Source organism: Sminthopsis crassicaudata, chromosome 5 (genome assembly GCF_048593235.1).
Source record: "Sminthopsis crassicaudata isolate SCR6 chromosome 5, ASM4859323v1, whole genome shotgun sequence".
Taxonomy (NCBI): Eukaryota; Metazoa; Chordata; class Mammalia; order Dasyuromorphia; family Dasyuridae; genus Sminthopsis; species Sminthopsis crassicaudata.
Window position 1 is genome coordinate 192,550,817 of NC_133621.1, and position 23,257 is coordinate 192,574,073.

The window sequence follows — 23,257 nt, forward strand, 5'->3', positions numbered from 1 at the left end:
TATGATATCAACATATGTATTCCATCTCTGCTGCAATAGCTTCTAACACAGTCAAGAGTAACCAAGAAACCTGAATTTGAAAATTGTAGCCAAGAGAGGATATAAGTACAAGTATGAGAAATTATTGCCTCTGCTCTTTACTCCCTTCATTTTCTCTTTTCCTTTCTCACTCTGTGTTCCATTTCCTCTTCATTCTAGGAACTGTTCTTTGTTTTGAACTTTTTTCTTACCACAAGGAGACATCACTAGAATCACCTATTGCCACATTCTAGAAATCAATTGAGCAAGAGAATAAGAAAAGCTGTTTCACAAATGAGGAATGTGATGTCAGCAAATACAAGAAGAGAAAAGAGGAAAATTAGGAAAGAGTTAAGATTAAAAGCAAAAAATTCACTGGAAAAAAAAAACTATGAGAAAAGTAACAACCTTGGGAGGAAAGGGAAAGTAAGACTTCAAATTCAATGTAGAAAATTAGAGAGATTCATAAAAATAGGGACTGCATCTTCTGAGGTGTTAGTTAAGTAAGTAGAATGACTTTTGTGGGAAGGTGGTGCTATATTCATAAGAGGGGAAAAGAGGATAAAGGAAAAAAATAGAAATAGAGAGTATGGGATAACATGTATGATGAAAATGTGCCAGTTTGGGCAGTGCTGTGGACCAAAATACTTTCTACATAGAGATACTGACTCATAAGTTTAAGTCAAAAAACATTTTTCCTCTCTCACCCACATCACAGCCACAAAAGTGTTTTAAGTGATAATTATTTCATGAATGGAATCTGTTGATCACTTTCTACTCATTGTTATTCTTTTCTCTCTAGGTTTTCAGATACACTCTCTCTTGGTTCTCTTCCTACCTATATAATTGCGCCTTATCAGTCTTCTTTGCTCAATTCTTCTCCAAATTATTATCAGAATGTACAGCTCTGGAGTAAAAAACATTCATCTTCCTGAGCCCAAATCTGGCCACAGACACTAATTGGGTGACCCTAGGCAATTCTTCATCTGTAAAATGAGCTGAAGAAGGAAATGACAAAGCACTTCAGTTTCTTGGTCAAGAAAACCTCCAATGGGAATGGGGGGTCCTGACATTACTGAAACAACTGAACAAAAACAATGCTTGATATTACTCAAGGTTTGATGCTGAATGTGGTCATCCAAGACAATTCCAACAGATTTGGGATAGAAAACACCACCTGCATCTAGAGAGAGAACTATGGAGACTGAATGTGGATGAAAGCATAGTGTTTTTACCTTTTGTTATTTGTTTGTTTGCTTTTCCTTTCTCATAGTATCCCCCCCCCCCTTTGGTCTGATTTTTCTTGCATAACATGACAAATATAGAAATATATGTAAAATGATTGTACATATATAACAGATTTCTTGCTTTGTTGGGGAAGGAAGCAAAAAAAATTTGGAACATAAAATCTTACAAAAATGAATGTTGAAAGGATAAAATACAAAATCTTTTGTATGACATTTAAGCCCTTCATAATCTAACCCCTTCCTCTGTTTCTTAAAATCCCTGGCCTTTAAATCCCAACTAAAACCTACTTTCTTCAAGGAAACTTTCTTCAGTCCCTGTAGATTCTAGTGCCTTCCTTCTGCTAAGGATTTCCTATTATTCTGTATATAGTTTGCTTTATATATATTTGTTTACATATTGTCTCCCCCATTAGATGTAAGCTTCCTAAGAACAGAGTTGTATCTTATCTCTTTTTGTATCTTCTGCACTTAGTACAGTACCTGCCACATAGCAGATACTTAAAATGTTAATTGATTGATTAAAGAATGGATCAGAAGAACAGGGTTCTAGTATCTATCTTGAGGGATTATTTGGAAAATTTGCTGCCAAAGTGAGCTAGCTCTGTAGTAATTAGAAAGAAACTAGAGCAATCAAGGGCAAATCCAGGACTGTGTAAGATTAAAAAAAAATAATTGTGGGATCATGATGGTGAGGTCCTGAGTAACTAGATGGGATTGGCAGAGAGCCTGAAGTACATGTAAAATCACTGTCTGAGGCAAGCCTCAGAAGGGCATTGATGGGGATCAGTTTAATGTAATAGTTCCATTTTCTGTGGAGGTAGTGGGTAGCCCTATCTTGCTGGGCCCAGACAGAAATCCAAGTTATGTCAAACCTCTATTTTCCCTATAAATCTGTCCCTGGCCCATGCCATCTTTGTTGAACCTCTTATGAGTTTGTCCGTAGCAGCATTCTATACCAAATCATTATGTAGATGAGTCTTTTGAGAATATGACCATTCCAAAGCTCATTCGAGATTTTCTATACTTTCTTTCCCCTTTGGGAAGTATGCTGAGGCAAAAACATTCAGTTTGCTGGGTTTAAGGTATTTCATTCTTCCAAGGCAGAAGAAGAGAAATATAATAGCTTATACTTTCAAAATTCATCTCTGTAGGTTAAAGATAAGCAGGGAAATTTTTCACACCAGAGGAAAATGAGAAAGTGAAGAGAATAAGACATGATTATTGAGGGTCAGGCTGGGGATAGAGGAAACAATTTGGACTGGAAATTCCCCTTAGGTTCTTACCACAACAGGTTCTGAGGATCTTATTCCAGAACCCAACCTCAAAGTACTCTCATGGATTTAGAATATATGTGATTCAATATAGAGTCACTTGTAATGACTTCAGCAGAAAACAGAGCAACATAAAGAGAAATTTGGATTTTATAGGAAGATTCAAAGCCAACTCAAGAAGCTGATTTTACCCACAGATAATCAAACTAAGAATAGGAAGCTGATGAACAGGTTGACTCCGGAAATTCACTTTGGTCAGAAGTTTTGTGGTTTTTTTGTAAATGTGCCATCCTGCCCCAGCTGCTGTCATGATCAGATAGCATATCCTGGCTTCACTGTCTTGCTTTGCATCAAACTGCCATTACTTCATTTCCTTAACAAGGGGTTCTACCGGATTCTCCGTATAAGGATGTATAGCTTCTCTCATTGACTAAGATGGAACCGTACTGTGTTCTGGTGTAGTCAGCCCCTAAAAATATCTGTTAATTCTTGTTAAGAACTTCTATTTGGGTTTAGACTTCAGTATTTACAGAATAGAAAAGAAGTCTTTGGTAGCAATTTCTAAGCAAAGCAATAAATTCAGACCTTTTGTTCAACAAACATTTATTATTTGCCTATAGTATGTAGGGTACTGAGGATACTTTTTTTTTTAATAACAATCTCTACCCTCAAGGAGATTACAATCTCTTTGATGAGTGGAGAAGAGGACACATCTTATAGTCATTAAAAATAATTTTTGATTGGGTAGAAAATATATTATCAACTGATTCAACTATATTTCTTAGAAACACTATAAAGTATACTTTATATAATATATATTAAAGTGTTCATTACTATAAAGCAAAATAAGATACTACTTATTCTATTTACATTGTATAATACAAATGCACAAAGAGTTATTAAATAGCAGGTATATAATAAATGTCCTCAGTAATCTTTGACTTTTCTTAACTTTTATATATATGGATATACTTTATATATATCCTTACTCCTCCTAAAAAATACCTATTCTTTGCCCTATTCACTCAGGTTCTTTAAGATAATGACAGCAATCTAAAAACTACCTCATGTTAATGATCTGTGATCTGAGTGTTAATGAGTTAATTTACTCTCCTTTCTAGGTAAAATATTTGGATCTTAACTTAGGTCTTCCCTAAATTCAAACTATTGATCAAGTGCTCAATAAATTTGTTTTGGATCTCTTCAAAGAAGAGAGTCATATATACTTGAAGAATTATTTTAATTTTTACATTTTGGAAAAGTGAAGCACAGAGAGAAAAAAGGGGCTAGAAATTGTGTTCAGAACTGGACCTCATAGCCTAACATGTGCAACCACTGATTCCAAGTAGACTAACTAGTATTTCCTAACATCTTTCTCCCCAGCTCTTGAGAGTTTGTTTTGATTTGACCCATTAAAAGGAAGAGATTTTAAGCCACCCAAGTCATGCCTACAGCCATGAGGAAGAAGAGTTCAGTCTTAAGGGAAAACCACACCCTCGCCATACAACATGAACTGTGTCTGGGCCACTGGACCGTAAATTAAAGATGAATTGGGGAAGGAGGAAATGAAGAAGGGGGCGGAGATAATATAACGGAATATAAGTGACTGTCTGTTCTATCAACACAGCCACAAGAACCTCAGCAAAAGCTTCATTTAAGATCAGTCAAGAGATCGTGAACAAGAAAGATGCAGACAAGAGAGGAACTTTCTGGAAAAGAAAACAGTCCCCTGAACATGGAGAGAGATATTGAAAGTAAGCTGGATTTTATCTTTTTAATTAAAAATTTTTAAGTAGAAACTATAACAATTAATAAGAGAAGAATTGAGAAAGATTTGTGTCCATGACATTAATACATTAATTCATTTGAGAAAATGACAGCTGTCTTTTCCTCCCCTTGTTTTCTGCATATATATATATATATATATATATATATACATACATATATATATATATATATATATATATATATATATATATATATATATAACTGGATCTATCTCTGCTTTAGTCAGAGGGATATAGGAAGGCTTTGAAAGAAGGGTTACATCTCTGAAAGTGTCTGAGATGTAAGAAAGTTCTAGAAAAATAGATATTCTCAAAAATGTTTTACTGCCTCAAATCACCTTGGTTTGTTTTTCCCCACTTACTATATCTCTCTTTCCCCCAAACTTTTTTCACCCCATATTTCCACCTGTCTGGCCTAGATGATCATTTGAGGAGACTCATTGCTTCCGAGTATCTCCTTAGGTATCCTTTTCTCCTTCCACTTTTGACTAGTTCTCTTCAGTTCTTCTGCCTTTCCAAGTATCCCATCTTCTGCCAACTTCCTCTACCTGCTACCGGGACAAGAGATAAGCAGAATCCCTGGCTCTTATAGCACAGTCACACAGGTAAATGCAATTTGCAGAAAAATTGACAAGAATTACCTGAATTGTAACCTCCCTGATGATTTTTGAGTTTCATTTACTCCATTATCATCACCATCTATTTCTATGTGATATAACTGGTTTTTCCCTATTCATTCTCTCATCAAGAACATTTGAATTCATTAATTTTTCTTTCTTACTCATTGTTTTATTTTTTCTATATCTATTTTTATTATAATTCTTTCCTTTCCCATATTCTTTTCCCATACTTTTTCCCCTACTCATCTCTTTCTGAAGCTTTCATTCCTTTAAGGTTTTGCTTTTTTCATTCATAATTTTGAAAATCTTCTCTTGAAACTCTCATTCCTCTTCCCTCTTTCCTCCTGTCACACCCAAAAGAAACCCAGGAAATTGGGAACAAGGGTGTTAGCATACCTAAAAACTAGTCAATCATAAAGCCTATGGTAGAAAGGATAAAACTGATAAAATTCTTGTAAATTCTTCAAATATCAAACTGCTGTGTTGTTTAAGGGCATTTCTAACCACTGAGCAACCAGTTTTTGACTGACTGAAGACCACAACTAAAATTAAGTTATCCTCTTAAGTCATATGAAATTATCATAGTCAATGAATATGAATTATCATAGTCAATGAAACAGGCATTCTAATTATTTTTAATTGAACCTGAACACAAATTACAAAGAAAAAGATGGCTGGGTTTAGAGGAGGGGAAATACCTGGGGACTAGTTTAGAAATTCTCCTGAACTTACAGGTCAGTTGTCTGGTGAAATAATAGTTCTTGTCTCCATTTCTTTCTGATGGTCTAGATAATCTGGACAATTGGACATCATTTTATGGAGATTTTATATGAAAAGTATGTGTGAGGGAGACTTCCTTATCTTTTTGTTTTTACTTCTTATTTTAAAAAGGGCCTTAGAAAATTTCTGAAATTTTCTTGGAAAGGATATTGGAGATGGAGGGAATTCATCCATGATATGAACTATGGGTCAAAGTAGCTCAAAATTGAATTATGTAAATAATGATATCAGTGATGTAGTCTTTGCCTCTTTTAATTTTTTTCTCATTCACTGTAGCTAAAACTGAACTGATATGAACTGGAAAGAGGAGGGGGATGAAGGGAAGCATTCAGGTGGTTGAAGATGTGCTAAGAAACCTAGCCTGATAATTGTGGTTAGACACGTAGCAGTGTTAGTAACTATCAGGTGGCGAGAAATGAAACCAGACCCAAAAGTAATTCTGAACTTGCTAACTTGCAGTCTGAAAGTTGTATCCAGTGATGAAGCCCTTATAGGAATGGGAAAGAAATATCAGCCCAAAGAGGCTCAGAAAAGAGAATTAAAGAGGTCAAATGTCAACAACCCTTGTAAAATGAGAAAAATTACAACTGTACAACCAAATTCATTGGATTCTTTTGAAACTTAAATAAGATAATGTACAAAAAGATCCTATGGTAACCAAAAGGCACTGTATGAATGCTAGCTGTAATTTTTTAGCTACGTATGGGCATAGATGGAAAAACAAATAAATAAACCTCGAAAAAGCAATAGTTTATGTTCATTCATGGTGAAAAATGACTATTGGGGGAAGATGCTTTTTAAAGCTGTAATAATGAAGGGAAGAAAACAACATTAAATAAAAATCATCACTGAAAAAATAACTGATTTCCAGAAATGCTGTCTATTCACTTGTGATTTTTCAGTTACAAAAGTCATCTGCATAGGTAAAACTCAATTCAATTTAATTGAATAATGATTGATCAACTGCCTTTTTAATAGTTTATAACAATTTATTTTTAAATAATATGAATTTTAATAATTAAGTACCTTCTTAAGCAAAATACTAAGGATACAAAGACAGAACAATCTAGTAAACAAACTACCATACTACCAAAACAGTCCCTGTCCTAAAAAGACTTCCATTTAATGGGAGCCATGCTTACACAAGGATAAGTAAATGCATTTGTGATCCTCTCCATTTGTAAGCTCCTTCCAAAGGTGTAGATTATAGTTCATATGTGCCAGCTCATGCTATGGGATTTTTGTCCATTTCTTCTTATAAATTTGCCAGAGAGCCAAGGGAAGCATGCTTGTTTATCAGTGACTTACAGATAGATACCCAAAACATAAATTGCTTTCATGACTTGGTTAATCATTAATTTCCTTTCTTTCAGACCAGACCAAGAATTCCATGATGACCACTGAGTCAGAAGGCTCCCTACAAGTTCCTATTCCATGTGCTGTTCTCTCTGTTGTCATTATTGTTACTTTGATTATAGCAATAATTTCTTTGTCAGGTATGTGAACGCTTTTTGGATTCAGTTATAGCCCCTTTCCTACAGGAACTTCCTAGTTATCCAGAATGGTAGAACAATGGGCTATTTGGATAAATGAATGAATGGATGATCAAATATTTTATTAAGGGTACATTAATTATATGTCAAGCACTGTATTAAATTTGGGGAATATGAATATTAAAAAAAAGATATTCTCTGCACTCAAGAAAATTGCATTCTAGCAGGGTGACCAGGAAAGACTGTTTTGGTCTGGAACAAATTTTCTGCTCAACCTTTCCCTTTGACCCATTTAGTATCTGGCATCTTTGGTCAGAGACACTATAGAGAACAACATTGACCCTAGGATAAATATTATATTTGGGACAAAGAGGGATAACAATATGCCGCAGGGTCGTTTGCCCCTTACTTCTGTGAGGAAACTCTCATCAGTCCTACTCCTCCTCATTTTATTACCTAGCATACTATATATGTCATATTGTTCCATAGAAATATCTATTATCACTGTTAAAATTATTGAATGATTTTATTTACAGTGGGCCAATACAACTGTCCTGGAAAATATGTCCGGGAAAATATATCTCCATTGATGACATCGATGCCCTTAGATCTTCCCCTTTCCACATGCCCAAATTCCTGGATTGGATACCAAGGCAAATGTTACATCTTTTCCAGCACTACAGGGAGCTGGTCCACTAGCCAAAATGCCTGCTCTTCTTATAATTCGACTCTTGCCAAGATTGACTCTAAGGAAGATCTGGTAAGACTTTGCTTTATGAAAATAGGTATTTTAAAATGTTAGCATACTCATAGCTTCCCTATGAAGAAAGATTTTGCATATTGATTTGTACGTTGTTCTCATTAGACTGTGGGCTCCTTGAAATGCAGGACTGTTTATTTTTTTCTTTTTGCCTTTTTTTTGTAATCCTAGTTATAAAACAGTACTTGGTACATAATAGATGATTAATAAATGCTAGCTGATGGATTATGTCACTTTTAGGAAAATTAAATCACAATGACATATAAGGTTGAGTAAAACACTGGAATCAATTGATTAATCTACTAGTATTTTTTAAGTGCCTGCTTTGTGCCAGGTATTGTGCTAGACATTAGAGAATACAAAGACAAAATAAGAAGCAATCCCTGTCCCCAAGGAGCTTACATTTTATAGGGGGAGACCAATGGATCTTTCAACAAGTATCTGTGGAAGCAATATACAAAGAATATACAGAATAACTACAATGCAGTTTAAGGGAAATGGTACTAACAGTTGGGGATATCAGGAAAAATCAGAAAAAAAAAGCTTAAACTGAGCTTTGAGGGAAAATTAGGGATTCTAATAAGTAGAAGTGAAGAAGTATTGCATCCCAAGCCTTGAATCATTAAAAGATTTAATGGAAAGACTTTAGAGATCATCTAAGACAAAACCCATCATTTTACAAAAGGAGAAACTGAGGTTCAAAATGGAAAACTCACTTGTCAGTATTTATATGGCTCTTAATTGACCGAGTTCAGTTTTGGCTAAGATTCAACACATATCCTTTTAACACAAATCCGGTGTTGTCTAGCTGCCTCAGATTTGCTTTGTTCTATAGGCCAAAACTTAAGCTACTAGTCTATTGTAATTATATTGCCCTTGGCCATTAAATTACAATTTTATCAACCCATTCATTTAGCATAGCAATTTGATCATTGTCAAAAATACATATTACCCTTAGAAGGGCAGTATCTTAGCCTTTTCTATTTCAATGTGAAGAAAAGATTTAAGAGCAGTTCTTGATAGATAAAGATGGAATAAGAAAGGATTAAGATATGATTTATAAGGAGCATGAGAAAACCTTGGAAGAAATTGGGAAAGAAGTTAGAATAGGAAGACTAGACACACCAGTCCATAATTTGACCATATGTCTTAGTATCTGACCAATTTGACAATTGTCTTAATATTTCTAATTTCTAAGCACTGACTGTGTCCTGGGCTTATGAAGAACTGATCAAATGCAGCAGGATTCAGCAGTCAGTAAATATTATTAAATTATTTTAGATCATTTGACTCTTTGTGATGCTTATTATGGTAGCTCAATGATATGGCCTCCCCTTATAATTATAAATAATAAGAATTAACTCCCCTTAGTCATTATCATGATTGCAAGGTATGAATGCCCTTTGTCCACAGTATTTATTGAAAAGATCACTCTAGTGTTGGGAGGGAAGATTTCACATGAAATCAATCAATTTATCAATTATACACTTAACATGGAGTATGAAGTATATAACTATGGCTTCCCATATGCTTTTTTCAAGATTTTTCTCAAACGCTATGCGGGCAATGTGGAGCACTGGATTGGACTGAGAAATAAAACAGGCCAGGCATGGCAATGGACAGATGGCACAGAATTTAGTGGCTGGTGAGTTCTGAGATGGAAATTCATTCTCTCATTGCTGGGGCTCAGAAAACTATGTGGGAAACCTTTCCTTCTCCAAAACATTATTCTGAAGGAGATTTTGATTTGTAAGCTCTAAATCTAGGATCTTTTTTGAAGGAGGCAAGGAGGCATTCAGGGTTGAGTGACTAATTTAAGTGACTAAATCCAAGTCCTCCTGACTCTAGGGCTGATGTTCTATCAGTGTAAGATCCTACAAAGGGCCTTTTCTGATTACCCAAATAATTAGAACTTACCTCCATCCACTCTATCCCCCTGATGCAGTCTATAGGAGTGTCAGGCCTGGATTCAGAAAGACTCAACTTTCTGAGTTCAAATTTGATCTCAGATATTTACTAGCTGTGTGACTCTGGCAGTCACCAACTCTGCTTGCCTCTATCCCCTCATCTGTAAAATGAGTCAAAGAAGTAAATATCAAACCACTTCAGTACTTTGCTAAGAAGTCCCAAAATGGGGTCATGAATAGTCAGATCCAAGGGAAAAAATGACTAAACAAAGAACTGATAAGGATTTCAAATAGACTCCTGTATGTGTGGGTGGGGAGAATCATCATTAAAGGAAGAGCTATTGTAGAGGCAGAATGAGTAACTCTCAACTATTGATTAAATTTGAGGACTGGGGAGAAAGAAAGACAGAAGCTGAGGATGATTTCAAGGTTTTGACCCCTAATGACTGGTGACACTGCCCTTGGAAATTATGATTAAATTGAATTTGTTTCTTTTGCAAAAAGAAACGTAATATTTTTAGACATCTTTCATAAGTTCAGCATGTAACTTACATTAGTTTGGGTGAAAAAAATTAAAATCTCTACTTATGTCAAATCAACCAATTCGGTACTTCAAAAACATTTTTCTACCTTTTCTTCAAAAGTATGGTAAGGGAGGCAGCCAGGTGGCACAGTGGATGGAGCACCAGCCCTGAAGTCAGGAGGACCTCAGTTCAAATCTGATCTCACCAGACACTTCCTAACTGTGTGACCCTGGGCCAGTCACTTAACCCCAATTACCTCAGCAAAGAAAAAAAAAAGTTTGGGGAGAGAATACGAATTTATATAATACCTACTATGATAGGTCAAGCACTATGCTTATCATACTTTATCTCATATCATCTATCATACTATCTCATCTGAGTATCACAACTACCCTGGAAGATGGATACTGTTATTATCCCCATTTTACATGAGAATAATTTTACAGGGTTTTTTTTTTTTTAAGTTTTTTTTTTTTTTTTTTTTACATTTTACAGTTGAGAAAATTGAGTCAGAGTTTAAGGGACTGGCCAAGGATCATACAGTTTAAAAGCATTTAAAGCTGGATTTTTGCTCAAGACTTTTAGACTCTCAGCCCAGTGATCTCAACTCCCTGGATAGGAACTTTCTTCCTTCTCTTCAGTGGTCTGATTGCTCAGTTCACTAGTTTGCTTTTGAAATGCCTCTGCTCCCATAAAGCTTTCCTTGCTGTTGATACTAATTCTAACCTTCTTTCCTCCATTATAGGTTCAGCCTCAGAGGATCAGGGAACTGTGTCTCCCTGAGAAATACTGAGGTCAGCAGTGTCAAATGCCAGAAGGAGTTACACTGGATCTGTAGCAAACACACCAAACACTGAGAGCACACGCTTGTGGATGTGACATGAAATTCAATGAAAAATCCAGATCTTCATGGGTTTGATTACTTCAAGTAACAATTTCTCCTTAAAGACATCCATCCACCTTCTTCACTCAGGACACCTCCTGAGTCATTTAGAAAGCCCTAGAGGGCTTTCTTTACCGAGTTTCCCTGATATTGGTAGATGTACCTGAGCACACTACGATGCTTGATGAGATGCTTCTCTAAGACATAGTCAAAGACCATTCTGCTATAAAAACCCAGCTGCTTAAGCGGAAATGTCTCCGGATAGAGATGACTCATTACAAGAAGTGGGGCTATCATCACCACCAAATCAAGAGCCAGAGGAGGATGACCATGTATGAATAAGCACCTGCTGAATGCAATAGAGCAAAGTAAGGAAGATGAGGAGCCAAGATTTCAAAAGTCCAACAACTTCAGCTGCCACCAAAATGCTAATGGGGAAACAGATACATATACATACACAAAATACCTGGAGAATTTCTCCTGCAGAGATATTTAGCAGCTATTCCAGGCTCAGAACCCAAGCCTAGAGAAAATTAATAGTGGATGTTAAGTAAGAACCCTTTACAGGACCAGGATGAATCCAGTTCATGTTCAAAGTTCTAAGAGAAGAAGATGAGATTTTAGTTTAGGAGATTTCTGTAATGTTGGAAAGTTTGGATTAAGTCCAGGAAGTAATTTTAAAGGGAATCTGATGGATTATGGAAGCGGTCTTGAATCTGGAAATGAAGGACGAGATGGTGAATATTTTCAAAGTGGTCCTAGTTATGGAGGAAATTAACCTCTAAATTGTTTTCTCTCTTACACCAAAGTTAAAAATAAGGAATACTGTCTTCATGAGCCGAATTCTTTGAAAAATGAATGAATTCAATACTTATTTTCTATCCATCTGGTACCTATGGTGAAAAAACACTCAGAAGACAACAAGCTTCGATATTAAATCTTAGAAACTTCAGGAAGAAAATAAAAACAAAGCCATGATCCTTTTTACTTTTTTTAATGCTCTAGAACAGGAGGAACCAGACTGTCTTTCAAAGATCTTACATATTTCTATTAAATACAGGGTATCCTTTCCTCATTAATTCCCTGAGAAAGGAATGGAATGTCTTGGGGAACTTTGTAATGAAGAAGAATAGACTAATCTTTCTGTGAACCAGAAAATCTCATGTTAATTAAACATCTCTCCCAAGGAACAAGAGTAACTTAAAAATATATTCTAGATGCAATTTGGTAGAGCAGTTAATACAGTGTTGAGCATTGTAATGAAAAAAAGAATTTATGTCCTGATTCAGATATTAAATAGCTATGGAATCCTGGACAAGTCACTTTACTTCTCAGCCTGAGTGTCCTCATCTAGAAAATGAAGGATTTATATTAAAAAGCCTAGAAGGTCCCTTTAAATTTACAATCCTATGCACTTTATGTTATGTAGTGTCTTTGTTAAGCATAATATTCTAAAACAGGACAGAGACTGAATTCAAAATTATTTATTATTTGCTGATCACTTAGTAAAATTGCACAAGGTAAAGGAATTTCTGTATGAACATAGCCTAAATGTAAATATTTAGAGATGTGGTAATTATCATCCCTTCTCATACCCCTTTTCCCCAAAAACTATCTCATAACAAAGACACTGTGTTCAAATGCAGTTTGCACCTGACTCTCTAAATACATTTTTTTTTAAATTTTGTACTAGTAAATATGATGTTAAGCTTAAGAGTTTTTATCTCTATGTCTCTCTCTATATGTTTGTCTATCTCTTTTTGTCCCTTTCTCTGGGTCTGTCAGTTGACTAAGGGGGCAAATTGACCTGTAATGTCATTTCAATCTCTAATTTCTATGTTTTTGTTAAACATAGATGGGTTTATTTTCTTTACTCAAATATTAAAATTAATCAGTCATCTCATTTATATGAAATTTAAAATTTGCCAAAAAATCCATATAATTCTTGCCTTTATTCACGAAACTCATATTTATAATATTATGCAGAGCTCAGGAATAGGAGAGAAATATGAAATCTGTTTAAAATAGATAAAAATGCTGACAATGTGCAATATATGGCATAGCTACTTCTAAACTGATTGTTTAAAGCTGAGAAAAAAATCATTTTCTTCAGCTAATAATACATGTGGCCTGCTCAGATCAATGCTTCTATGTGCAATACTACATGTGAATTTTTTTTTGTATTTTTTTGTATGTGTCTCTGACATTGGACAATGTCAGTATTAAATAGTCTTCAAAAATAAATGGAAACTACTCAAATGAATTGATTCTAACTCTTCATTTTATTGTAAACTATTTAATATGCATTATCTTTTCAGAATGTTTTCTTATATTATCTCATTTTATCCTCTTAGTAGCCTATGAGTTCACTAATTCAGCCACTGAAATGTTCACTCACATTCTAATAGAGGAGACAACATATAAATAATTAGGGTTAAACAAGATATATAGAGTAGATGAAAAGTAATCTCACAGAAAAAGGTTTTAGCAACTGAAGAGGGAGGCACTTTATGATTAAGCACTGATATAGATAAGAATCACACAGGAGACAAGGTCTGGATGGGATATAATAAGCATCAATCTAGGAAGTAGCCATATCATTCCTGCAATTGCTCACACCCTGAACTATACTATCATACACTGAAAAGATAAGTTGAGAAAAGCCTCATTTTTAAAAATTTTAAATTTCATTAAACATTTTTAATTTAAGTCCCAATGTGGAAATTTTAAAAATAGATCAGCAAATATTTTACAACATACAGTTTTGGGAATTTGTCTGTGGAAAAGCTTTATGGTAAAAGATAAATGACTTATTTAAGAGTAAGGGGTAAAGGATGAGGTCACACAGCCAGACTGTATCAGTCAAAAATGAATGAAGGTCATTTGACTCTATTATTCTAACATTCTTCCAATAATTCCATCTTGTGTCATTGAAAATCAATGCCCCCCCCAATAGCAAGAATACTTCAGCAATATATTAAAAAATTATTCACTTTAACCAAATTGTATTTATATCAGATCTGTACTACATAATTTTGGCATTTGTGTGGGGGAAGAATTAAAAAAGAGGGAAACTAAGATGGAAAGATCAAGTAGGAGATTACTTTTTAAGTGAAAAGCAATGAGGATCTCATCCAGGATAATGAGTATGTCATTGAAGAGAAGGGGCAAAAAAGATAGATGTGAGAAATATGGGACATAGAGGTGACAAGCTCTGGCAACTGATTATATATGCAGTGAGTGAGAGTTAGGAGTTGAGAATGACAGGAGTATTGCAAATAAGAATGATCAGAATTAGGAAACCATCAAATAACATTATCTATGATGTATTATACTTTAACTTATTCTATTAAACATTTCCTCCTGTAAAACTTGTGGCCACAAATTTGACATCCATATAAGGTATACACTGTCTCTTTCCGACCTTTTTATAGAGAGTGAATTAATGGTGAAAAGGGAAGAGAAATATTTTTGTATAAAGAGAAAGACTTATGGCAGCTGTGAAAATATATACTAATGTTTTAGATGAATATGTTGATACCTAAAAGTATGTATAGGAAAAAATAGCTTTCAGATAGGATTTGAACAACATTGGGCTGAAAATTAACTGTGGCATAAATATAGACCTGAACTCCCTTATGAACAATGTTAAAAGATGCCTCATTTGGGTGTGAATGATTTAAAATTTTAAAGAACCAGAAAAAGGATTGAAGAGAGGAAGAAAAATTTGGAACACAAAGCCTACAAGGGTGAATATTGAAAACTATTTTTGCATATATTTTGCAAATAAAAAGCTTTTTTTTCCCCAAGAAGCAACTTTTCAAAAATACTAGAAGAAACACTGGACCATTTTTCAGACTTGAGAGTTTCAGGGAATAGTGTTATCTAAACCCATTTGCATATAGGTATTTTATGACTGAAAAAAGGCAAAAAGATTGTCAATTTCACAGGGGAAATTTAGGGGAATTTTCCCTCCAATTTTAAGTATTAGGTAGTAACTCTTATTTAACCCTTTGAAGATAATAGGAACTTAGCAACATGGAAGAGATGAGGGAGGGCTCCTTTGGAGCTGTGAGATCTAGAAGCAGTGGACTAACAGGAAATTCCTAGCTGAGCAATTTCTGATTGGTGGGAAAGAGAACTGATTTCATTTGCCAAGAACCAGAGTGACAATTATTACCTTTCATGTGCCATCTGGAATTGGCTCTTTGTTGCCACTTGGTTTGAAAGGGAAAAGCAGAGAAGATTTTGCTGTTGGCCTTGTATGTTGATGTGAGCTGGCTATGTTTGCCTCACAGAAACAATCTGACATATAGTAGATGCTTAATAAATGTAAAGTGATTGATTGATTATTCTCTAACAAATTTCTTTGAGTACAGAAGATTTGTCTCTGGAAAATCAGTAAAGACACCCAAAACTGCACAATTACATGGCACAGTGAATAGAGCACCAGTCCTGAAGTCAGGAAGATCTGTGTTCAAATTTGAACTTAGACACTTAACGCTTCCTAGCTACATGACCCTGGGCAAGTCACTAAACCATAATTGCCTCAGCAAAAAGAAAAAAAAAAGTTAATTTACTTTATTTTTCAATTTTATTGGCATGTAGCTGAGCAAATTAGTTTCAAATAATGTTTTTTCTTCATTTGGGGGAATTATCTTTTTTATTTTTGAAATTGGTAATTTTATTTTCCTCACCATCAACTTAGTGATTTATTTATTTTATTTTTTTAAAAAGTATCTCCTAATTTCATTTATTAACTCTTTGTGTATTTTTTACTTTTGACTTTGTTAATTTTATCTTTGATTTTCAGGATTTTTATTTTGGTATTTAATTGATTTTTCTGGTGCAGTTCGCAATTTTTTTTACTATATAATCTTTAATAGTTGCTTTAACTAAATAAAAAAAAATTATTTCCCAGTTAGCTAGCTTTCTATATTATCATTAGTATTAATGAGAGTCTCTCAAACAAATAAGCAAATTGCTTATAGTCACATTTTACATTTTAATGATCATTTCACAAATGATGAATTTTATTCTGAACAATGGGAAATTATGTTTTATAAAGTGCATTTATGTATCCAGTAATTTAAGAATTTCCCACTTTGTGGTATACCTTATCTTGTAGCTTAAAGGTGCTCAGTATTATCTAAGTGCAATATACTACGGAGCGATTCAGGTGATGAAATATCTTTCTTTGATGACTCATACATTGTGGTTAGTCAACAGGCAAATTCACACAAATTTTTTTAAGTTATGAAAGGAAATGGCTATAATTTGGAAACTTTACCCAGAGCAGTACTTTCCAAACTGTATTCTAAAGAACTCTAGTTTTCTGGGTCCTATGAACAAAGATTCAGGTAGTGGGAGGAAGTGTCAGTGCCAAAGATATTTTTCCCTCAATAAAATATTAAACATAAATTTTAGATTTTAAAATGTTTATTATGTATAGAATTTGGGGAAATATAAAAATGGAAATTTTTTTCTGTTTTGCTTCTTTATTCTGTTATATTTGGAGGCTCTATCAGTAGATTTTATGTTCAGAAGGTGTTCTGAGAATGGATGAATTTGGGGAAATGCTGAATTAAAGGCATGATAAGGCTTTTCCTCCTTTCTTGGTATATATGAGAGTAGGAGAGATGAAGTATTTTCTAATTCAATTCATGGCACCAGTTTCCTTTACTGCTGATAAAAAGAGGAAGTAAAAATTCTGAGAAAAAATACAGTCATTTTTTAAGTCTATAAAATCACTAATAGTGTTTTTAGGAGAATTATAAAAGAATGTCATTTGCATATCTCATCTTGACTGCACATACACACACAAAACAAGAAATTATAAAATATAAAAATAGATCATTTTTATATTGGCTACTCATAAGAAAAGAACCAGAAGTTACGGAAAAACATAATTCCAGAGGATGTTTCATGTGTCATAATTATGATGACCACAGTATTTACTTAACATACTATAGGCAACAATGCTTTGATTTGACTTAAAATTTGGATAAATTTTTTGAGGTATCAGGCAATTGTGGGCAATCATTCTTTCTATAATTGTGCACTAATTTCTACATATTTTACTTGTTGAATTTGCAAGTATATGTTATGATTTGTATTTGTAGTACGTTGTCTATTAGTTTATATAGGACAGTGAGCCTGTGGCTTGTAATTATAGCTATTTGATATATTTCTAGGCATTTATTATTTATTTATAATTTTTATTATTATTGTCATTTATTATCTCTGAGAATTGAATATAAATATTATACAATGGGGAGAACAATGGGGAAATACTTGGTGGATATGAGAAGCTGCAAAATAATTTAAATTAGTAAAGCGAATCCCCATCATGTTTGAAATTATTTTACTTTTCTTTTTCCTTACAGTATAACTCTTAGCCAACAGTTCCCTGGGCACTTTTTCTTCCATATCTAATTTTCTTCTACAAACTGGTCCCAAATCAATGTTTAGAATTATAGAACTAGAAAGAACCTTGTAGATCATTTAAACTAGAGGTTCTTAACCTTTGTGCATGCATGCACATGTGTATATATGTGTTATATGTGATATGGACCTCTTTAGCAGACTAATGAAACTTACATATCCCTTCTCTTTAAAATAATTGAGGAAAATGTTAAATTTCATTTAAAAGTTAGTGAAAATAAAGATGCATTTCCCTCCATCCAAATTCATGGATCTCCTGATATTCATTCATGGACTAAGGATATGAGAACTAATGATTTAAACCAATCTCCTCAGTTCATTTAGGTGATGCTCAGGGAGATTAAATAATTCACCTAAAGTAAATTAAAACTAAAAACTAAAACTAAAATGTGGCAAAATTAGAGTAGAATCCAGGTATTCCCACCTGGTTCTTTTAAGATTTTTTAAGATCTCTGCAATGGAAAGGATTCCATCTTCTGGATTTCCATTTTTTTTTCCTAGTGTCTTTCTCATTTCCAAATAATCTATCCCTATATTTACAAAGAAGTCTGTTATATTCTTATTTCCCCTTTCCAAATGGAGAACAAACTCAGGAATCTTGCCACCTAACATTTGCCTCAACGTGACCATCCATAATGGCAACTGTATGATAGCATGTCAGTTGAAATGATAGATTCAGAAAATCCCATTCCTTTTGATATTATTGATCAGCTTCAGCAAGCTGGACTACTTGAGATGGCAAAGTCCAATCTGTGGGTTCAATTTTCCTTTAGTATTTCTTTTTGCCCGTCAAATATAATAAAGGGTATCCTTAAAATCTTAATAACTTTTTTAAGCTATCAAAGTTTAAAACAGCAGTAACACTTTTGGAACACCCTGTATTTAAGGAATTTCTAAGTGTGATAATGTGGTAATAAATTTTCATTCATATATTACAAAATTATAAAATAATTAAAAAAACTTTTTTTCTCTTTCTCAAGACTAGCCTTTTCCCATAGTATAGATGCCTCTCTCTCAAGGTACTAGCTCTACCCCACCTCTTATAACTTGTATCCTTTGAAGGAATTATAGGAGAAAAAAAAGCAAGTTGAGACAGAGTAATGTGTCTTTTTTAACTTCAGGATTCATATGTATAGGAATTAAGGTGCTAAAGGAGGGAGATAAATGAACCTGAAGTCCAGGAGGGATACTTGTTTTGAAGCAATCCAAGAAAAAGACATTTGAGAGTGATTTAAACAACAGACTCTTTTAGCTCTCTGTGTATAAAAGAACTATAGCCCTGCCAGATGAAATTGAAATGTAATCCTTCCACAGGCCTGCTGCTCTTGAGCTAGGCTCAGGAGGTAAGTAGTACCAACTGCTGAGGGCAAAGGACTTGGACAGAGATGAGAAGAGTCTTCTTAACCTCTGCTTTTAGTAAAGCACAGTGACTATACAAGCAGAGGGACATTTATAAAAAGACAAATGAACAGCCAACTTTCAAGAGTAGAAATCATCTTTTCAATGTCCCTGACAAGTGATCATCCAGTCCCCCTCTCAAGACTTGAGTAATTGAGAGCTCCTCATATTCTAACTTAAGCCATTTTATTTTTAAAAAGCTCTAGTTGTTAACATTTTTCTTTATATGGAGCTAAAATATGTTTTTAAAATAACCATTCTTTGGTCTAGTTCTGCCATCTAAGGTCAAGCAATATAAATTTATCTGCCTTCCACATGACCATCCTTAAGATGCTTCAAGATAGTTATCCTGTAACCCCTTAAATCTTTTATTGTCCAGAACAAACATACCCACTTCTTTCAATTAATTCTAATATGGTATGGTTTCTAAACCTCATATAAATATACACACCATCCTCTGGAAGTCTTCCAGTTTGTCAATGACCAGCCTAAGATGAGGCACTCTGAGATCCAGGCTTTTTACTGTTCCTCATACAATACACTCTATGTCACTGACTCCAGACATTTTCACTGATTGTGCTTTGCCATGGAATTTCTCCTTCCTCATTTCTTTCTGCTGGCTTTTCTGGCTTTCTAGTTTTAGCTAAAATCCTACCCTACACGAAGCCTTTCCCTAGTCCACTTAATGTCTGTGGGCTCCTAAGATTATCTCCAGTTTACCCTAATTAGATCTTACTTTTATATAATCATTTGCATGTTGACTCCTTATTAAATTGTAAACTCCTTGAGGGCAAGGTCTGATTTTGACTTTTCTTTGCAATCCCAGCATTTAGAATAGTGCCTGTATTATAGTCAGTGTTTAATAAATATTTGTTGACTAACTCAGAATTGAGTACAGTATTGCCGAAGGTCCATGACCTAGGTAAGGTACAACTGAGATTATTACTTAATTACTTAATGTAACCCAAGATCATAATAGATGTTTGTTCCATTCTCATAAATTGACTTTACTTCAGAGCCTCACTCAAGGAGCAAGTACCAAGTTTGAAGTCTGTTAGAATTCCTAAGTTCCTTTTTTGTCATTTAAACTGATTTCTGATGTCTAGCATTATAGATGGTTTCATTTTTTATTCTTGTAGCCCCAGAGCTTAGCAAAGTGTTCAGCACATAATAGTAGATGCTTAAAAATATTTGTTGATTGGTTAATTCTCATCTCCCTTATGCTGTACAAACAAATGGTCTTTTGAATCCAAGTACAAGTCTTCACATTTTCCCCCATTATATTTCACATTGGGCACCATTCCAACCTGTCAAGATGTTTTCTGTCATCCAGAGTGTTATTTATCCTTCCCAACTATATGCCATCTGCAAATCTGATAATGCTATCTCAGCCACCTCTGTCTCAAATCAAATGATCTGACTTACTTTATTATTTCCTCATGAGTCATATTATCCACCCTTTATTATGTCTGTGGCCCTTTTCTCTCTGCCCTCTCCAAGTTCCTAAAAATTGTATATGCCTAAAAGCTTTTAAAGTCCTCTATTAAGATGAGTTCCTTCTATTGAAGGTGAGCAGGAGAAGTCTGGTAGATGATATGGAATAGCCTATTGTAGAATTAACATAGCTTTGAAAATGATATTGAAAATTGGGAGTTGAGGGGGAAACCTTTAAAAGATGACTATTATCGTTATTAACAATAATGGCTATTGTTATACTGAGGAAAATTTTAAAGGGCATCTAGTACATTATTTCCCTCACCAGTATTATTACTATATAAGAATTTTCATTTCATTTCCTTTCATTTCAATCAGTCCAGAAAGATGGCCAACTATCTCTTCCTCCAAGTTGTGTTTTTCAGGGCTTACAGAACAAGCCTGTCAGGCTTCTCAGTCTGATATACAATGCCTCATAAGATCTATCTCCAAATTTATATTGCTTAAAGAATATTTTAAAAGACATAGAGCCTATCCCATACTTCATGACTAAACAGGTAGGTTAGGTGATCAACTATCCTCCTTCACTTCAATCCAACTCCACTCTCCCAGTCAACTGCTTGTTGAGCATCTCTACTCATATGTCTCTTGGACATCTCAAATTCAACCATTCAAAATAGCACACATTATAGTTTCCTCCCAAACCCACCCCCCTCCAGACTCCCCTAATTCTATTGAGAATACTACTATCCTTCCAGTCACCTAAGTTTAAAATCTTAGAGAAGCCCTAAGCCATCCCTATGACATCAATTACATGTCTTATTGCCTTTATTTTCTCCCTTCTACAATTCATTATCTACACAGCTGCCAAGATAATATTCCTGAAACCCAGTTTCATGCCTGTGTCATTTTTTAATGCCAAAAAGCTTCAGTGATTTGATCTTGACTCTAGGATGAAATATAAAATCCTAAGCGTGATATTTAAGATCCTCCAATAAGACTTTTACTTACATTTCCTATACTCTGTTCCAGCTAAACTACTCATTTCTTTATATAAAACATTCAACCCTCATACTTGTGACTGAACTATGACTAGAATAAACTCATTCTTCATTCTCTCAGAATTCAGAACAGAACTCAGAAGAGTTCAGTGTCACTTTCTACAGAGCAAATCACCTGAATTGTCAATACTCTATACCTCTTAAAATTACATCTGAGTAAAATGCAAATTGAAACATCTCTGAATTGTTTAATTCAGATTGTCTAATATGACAAAAAATGAAAATGACAAATGTTGGAGAGGATTTGAGGGAAATGGGACATGAATATACTGTTGTTAAAGTTGTCGACTGATCCAACTATTCTAGAGAGCAATTTGGAATGAAGCCCAAAGAGTTATAAAATTGTACTGTCTGTGTTACAAAGAAATTTAAAAAAGAAAAAAGGTCCTATATGTACAAAAATATTTATAGTAGCTCTTTTTGTAACAAAGAATTGTAATTTAGGTTATGCCCATCAACCAGGGAATGACTAAACAAGTTGTGATAGGTGACTGTGATAGAATAATATTGTGCAATAGGAAATGATGAGCAGAATGCTTTCAGAAAAATCTGGACTCTTGATTTGATGCAAAATGAAGAGGACAGAACCAGGAAAGCATTGTACACAATAATAGCAGTGTTATATGATGATCAAATATGAACGATTTAGTTATTCTCAGAAAGATAATAACGTAAGACAATACCAAAGGATGTAAGTTATAAAATATTATTCACCTCAGAGAAAAAAACTGATGGAGTATAAATGTAGATCAAAGCATGTTTTACTACTGCCTTCATTTTTCTTGGTTTTTGGTTGTTTGGCCTATGTTTTCTTTTACAATATAGCTCATATGGAAATATTTTGCATGATTACATATGTATATCTATATCAAATTCTTACTTTCTTAAGAAGAGAATTTAGAATTCAAAATTTTATTTATTTTTTTATTAATTTTATAATTATACATTTTTGACTGTATATATGCATGAGTAATTTTTTTATAACATTATCCCTTGCATTCATTTTTCCAGATTTTCCCCTCCCTCCCTCTACTCCCTCCCCTAGATGACAGGCAATCTCATACATTTTACATGTGTTACAGTATAACCTAGATATGTGTAAATCCAATTTTCTTGTTGCACATTAAGTATTAGATTCCGAAGGTATAAGTAACCTGGGTAGATAGACAGTAGTGCTAACAATTTACATTCGCTTCCCAGTGTTCCTTCTCTGGGTGTAGTTATTTCTGTCCATCATTGATCAACTGGAAGTGAGTTGGCTTTTCTTTATGTTGAAGATTTCCACTTCCATCAGAATACATCCTCATACAGTATCATTGTTGAAGTGTACAGCGATCTTCTGGTTCTGTTCATTTCACTCAGCATCAGTTCATGTAAGTCTCTCCAAGCCTCTCTGAATTCCTCCTGCTGGTCATTTCTTACAGAGCAATAATGTTCCATAACCTTCATATACCATAATTTACCCAACCATTCTCCAATTGATGGACATCCATTCATCTTCCAGTTTCTAGCCACTACAAAAAGAGCTGCCACAAACATTTTGGCACATACAGGTCCCTTTCCCCTCCTCAGTATTTCTTTAGGACATAAGCCCAATAACAGCAATGCTGGATCAAAGGGTATGCACAGT

The 23,257-nt window shown here is 34.2% G+C and overlaps 1 protein-coding gene across 1 annotated transcript; it reads left to right on the forward strand.

Moving 5' to 3' along the window:
• The first annotated feature begins 4,167 nt into the window (after nucleotides 1-4,167).
• On the forward strand, nucleotides 4,168-13,553 carry LOC141543655 (early activation antigen CD69-like). The gene is made up of 5 exons (XM_074269200.1): nucleotides 4,168-4,290; nucleotides 7,097-7,219; nucleotides 7,753-7,976; nucleotides 9,518-9,621; nucleotides 11,153-13,553. Exons 1-5 carry the CDS (start codon nucleotides 4,224-4,226, stop codon nucleotides 11,262-11,264), a joined length of 630 nt encoding a protein of 209 aa, XP_074125301.1. The 5' UTR covers nucleotides 4,168-4,223; the 3' UTR covers nucleotides 11,265-13,553.
• The last annotated feature ends 9,704 nt before the right edge of the window (nucleotides 13,554-23,257 follow it).

What these genes read in the sequence shown, in the direction of transcription:
- LOC141543655 (XM_074269200.1), top strand. Translation starts at nt 4,224, where the DNA reads ATGCAGACAAGAGAGGAACTTTCTGGAAAAGAAAACAGTCCCCTGAAC. An exon ending in AGCAATAATTTCTTTGTCAG is followed by an intron (nt 7,220 to 7,752) that starts GTATGTGAACGC and finishes TTTTATTTACAG; the next exon opens with TGGGCCAATACAACTGTCCT. An exon ending in TTGACTCTAAGGAAGATCTG is followed by an intron (nt 7,977 to 9,517) that starts GTAAGACTTTGC and finishes GCTTTTTTCAAG; the next exon opens with ATTTTTCTCAAACGCTATGC.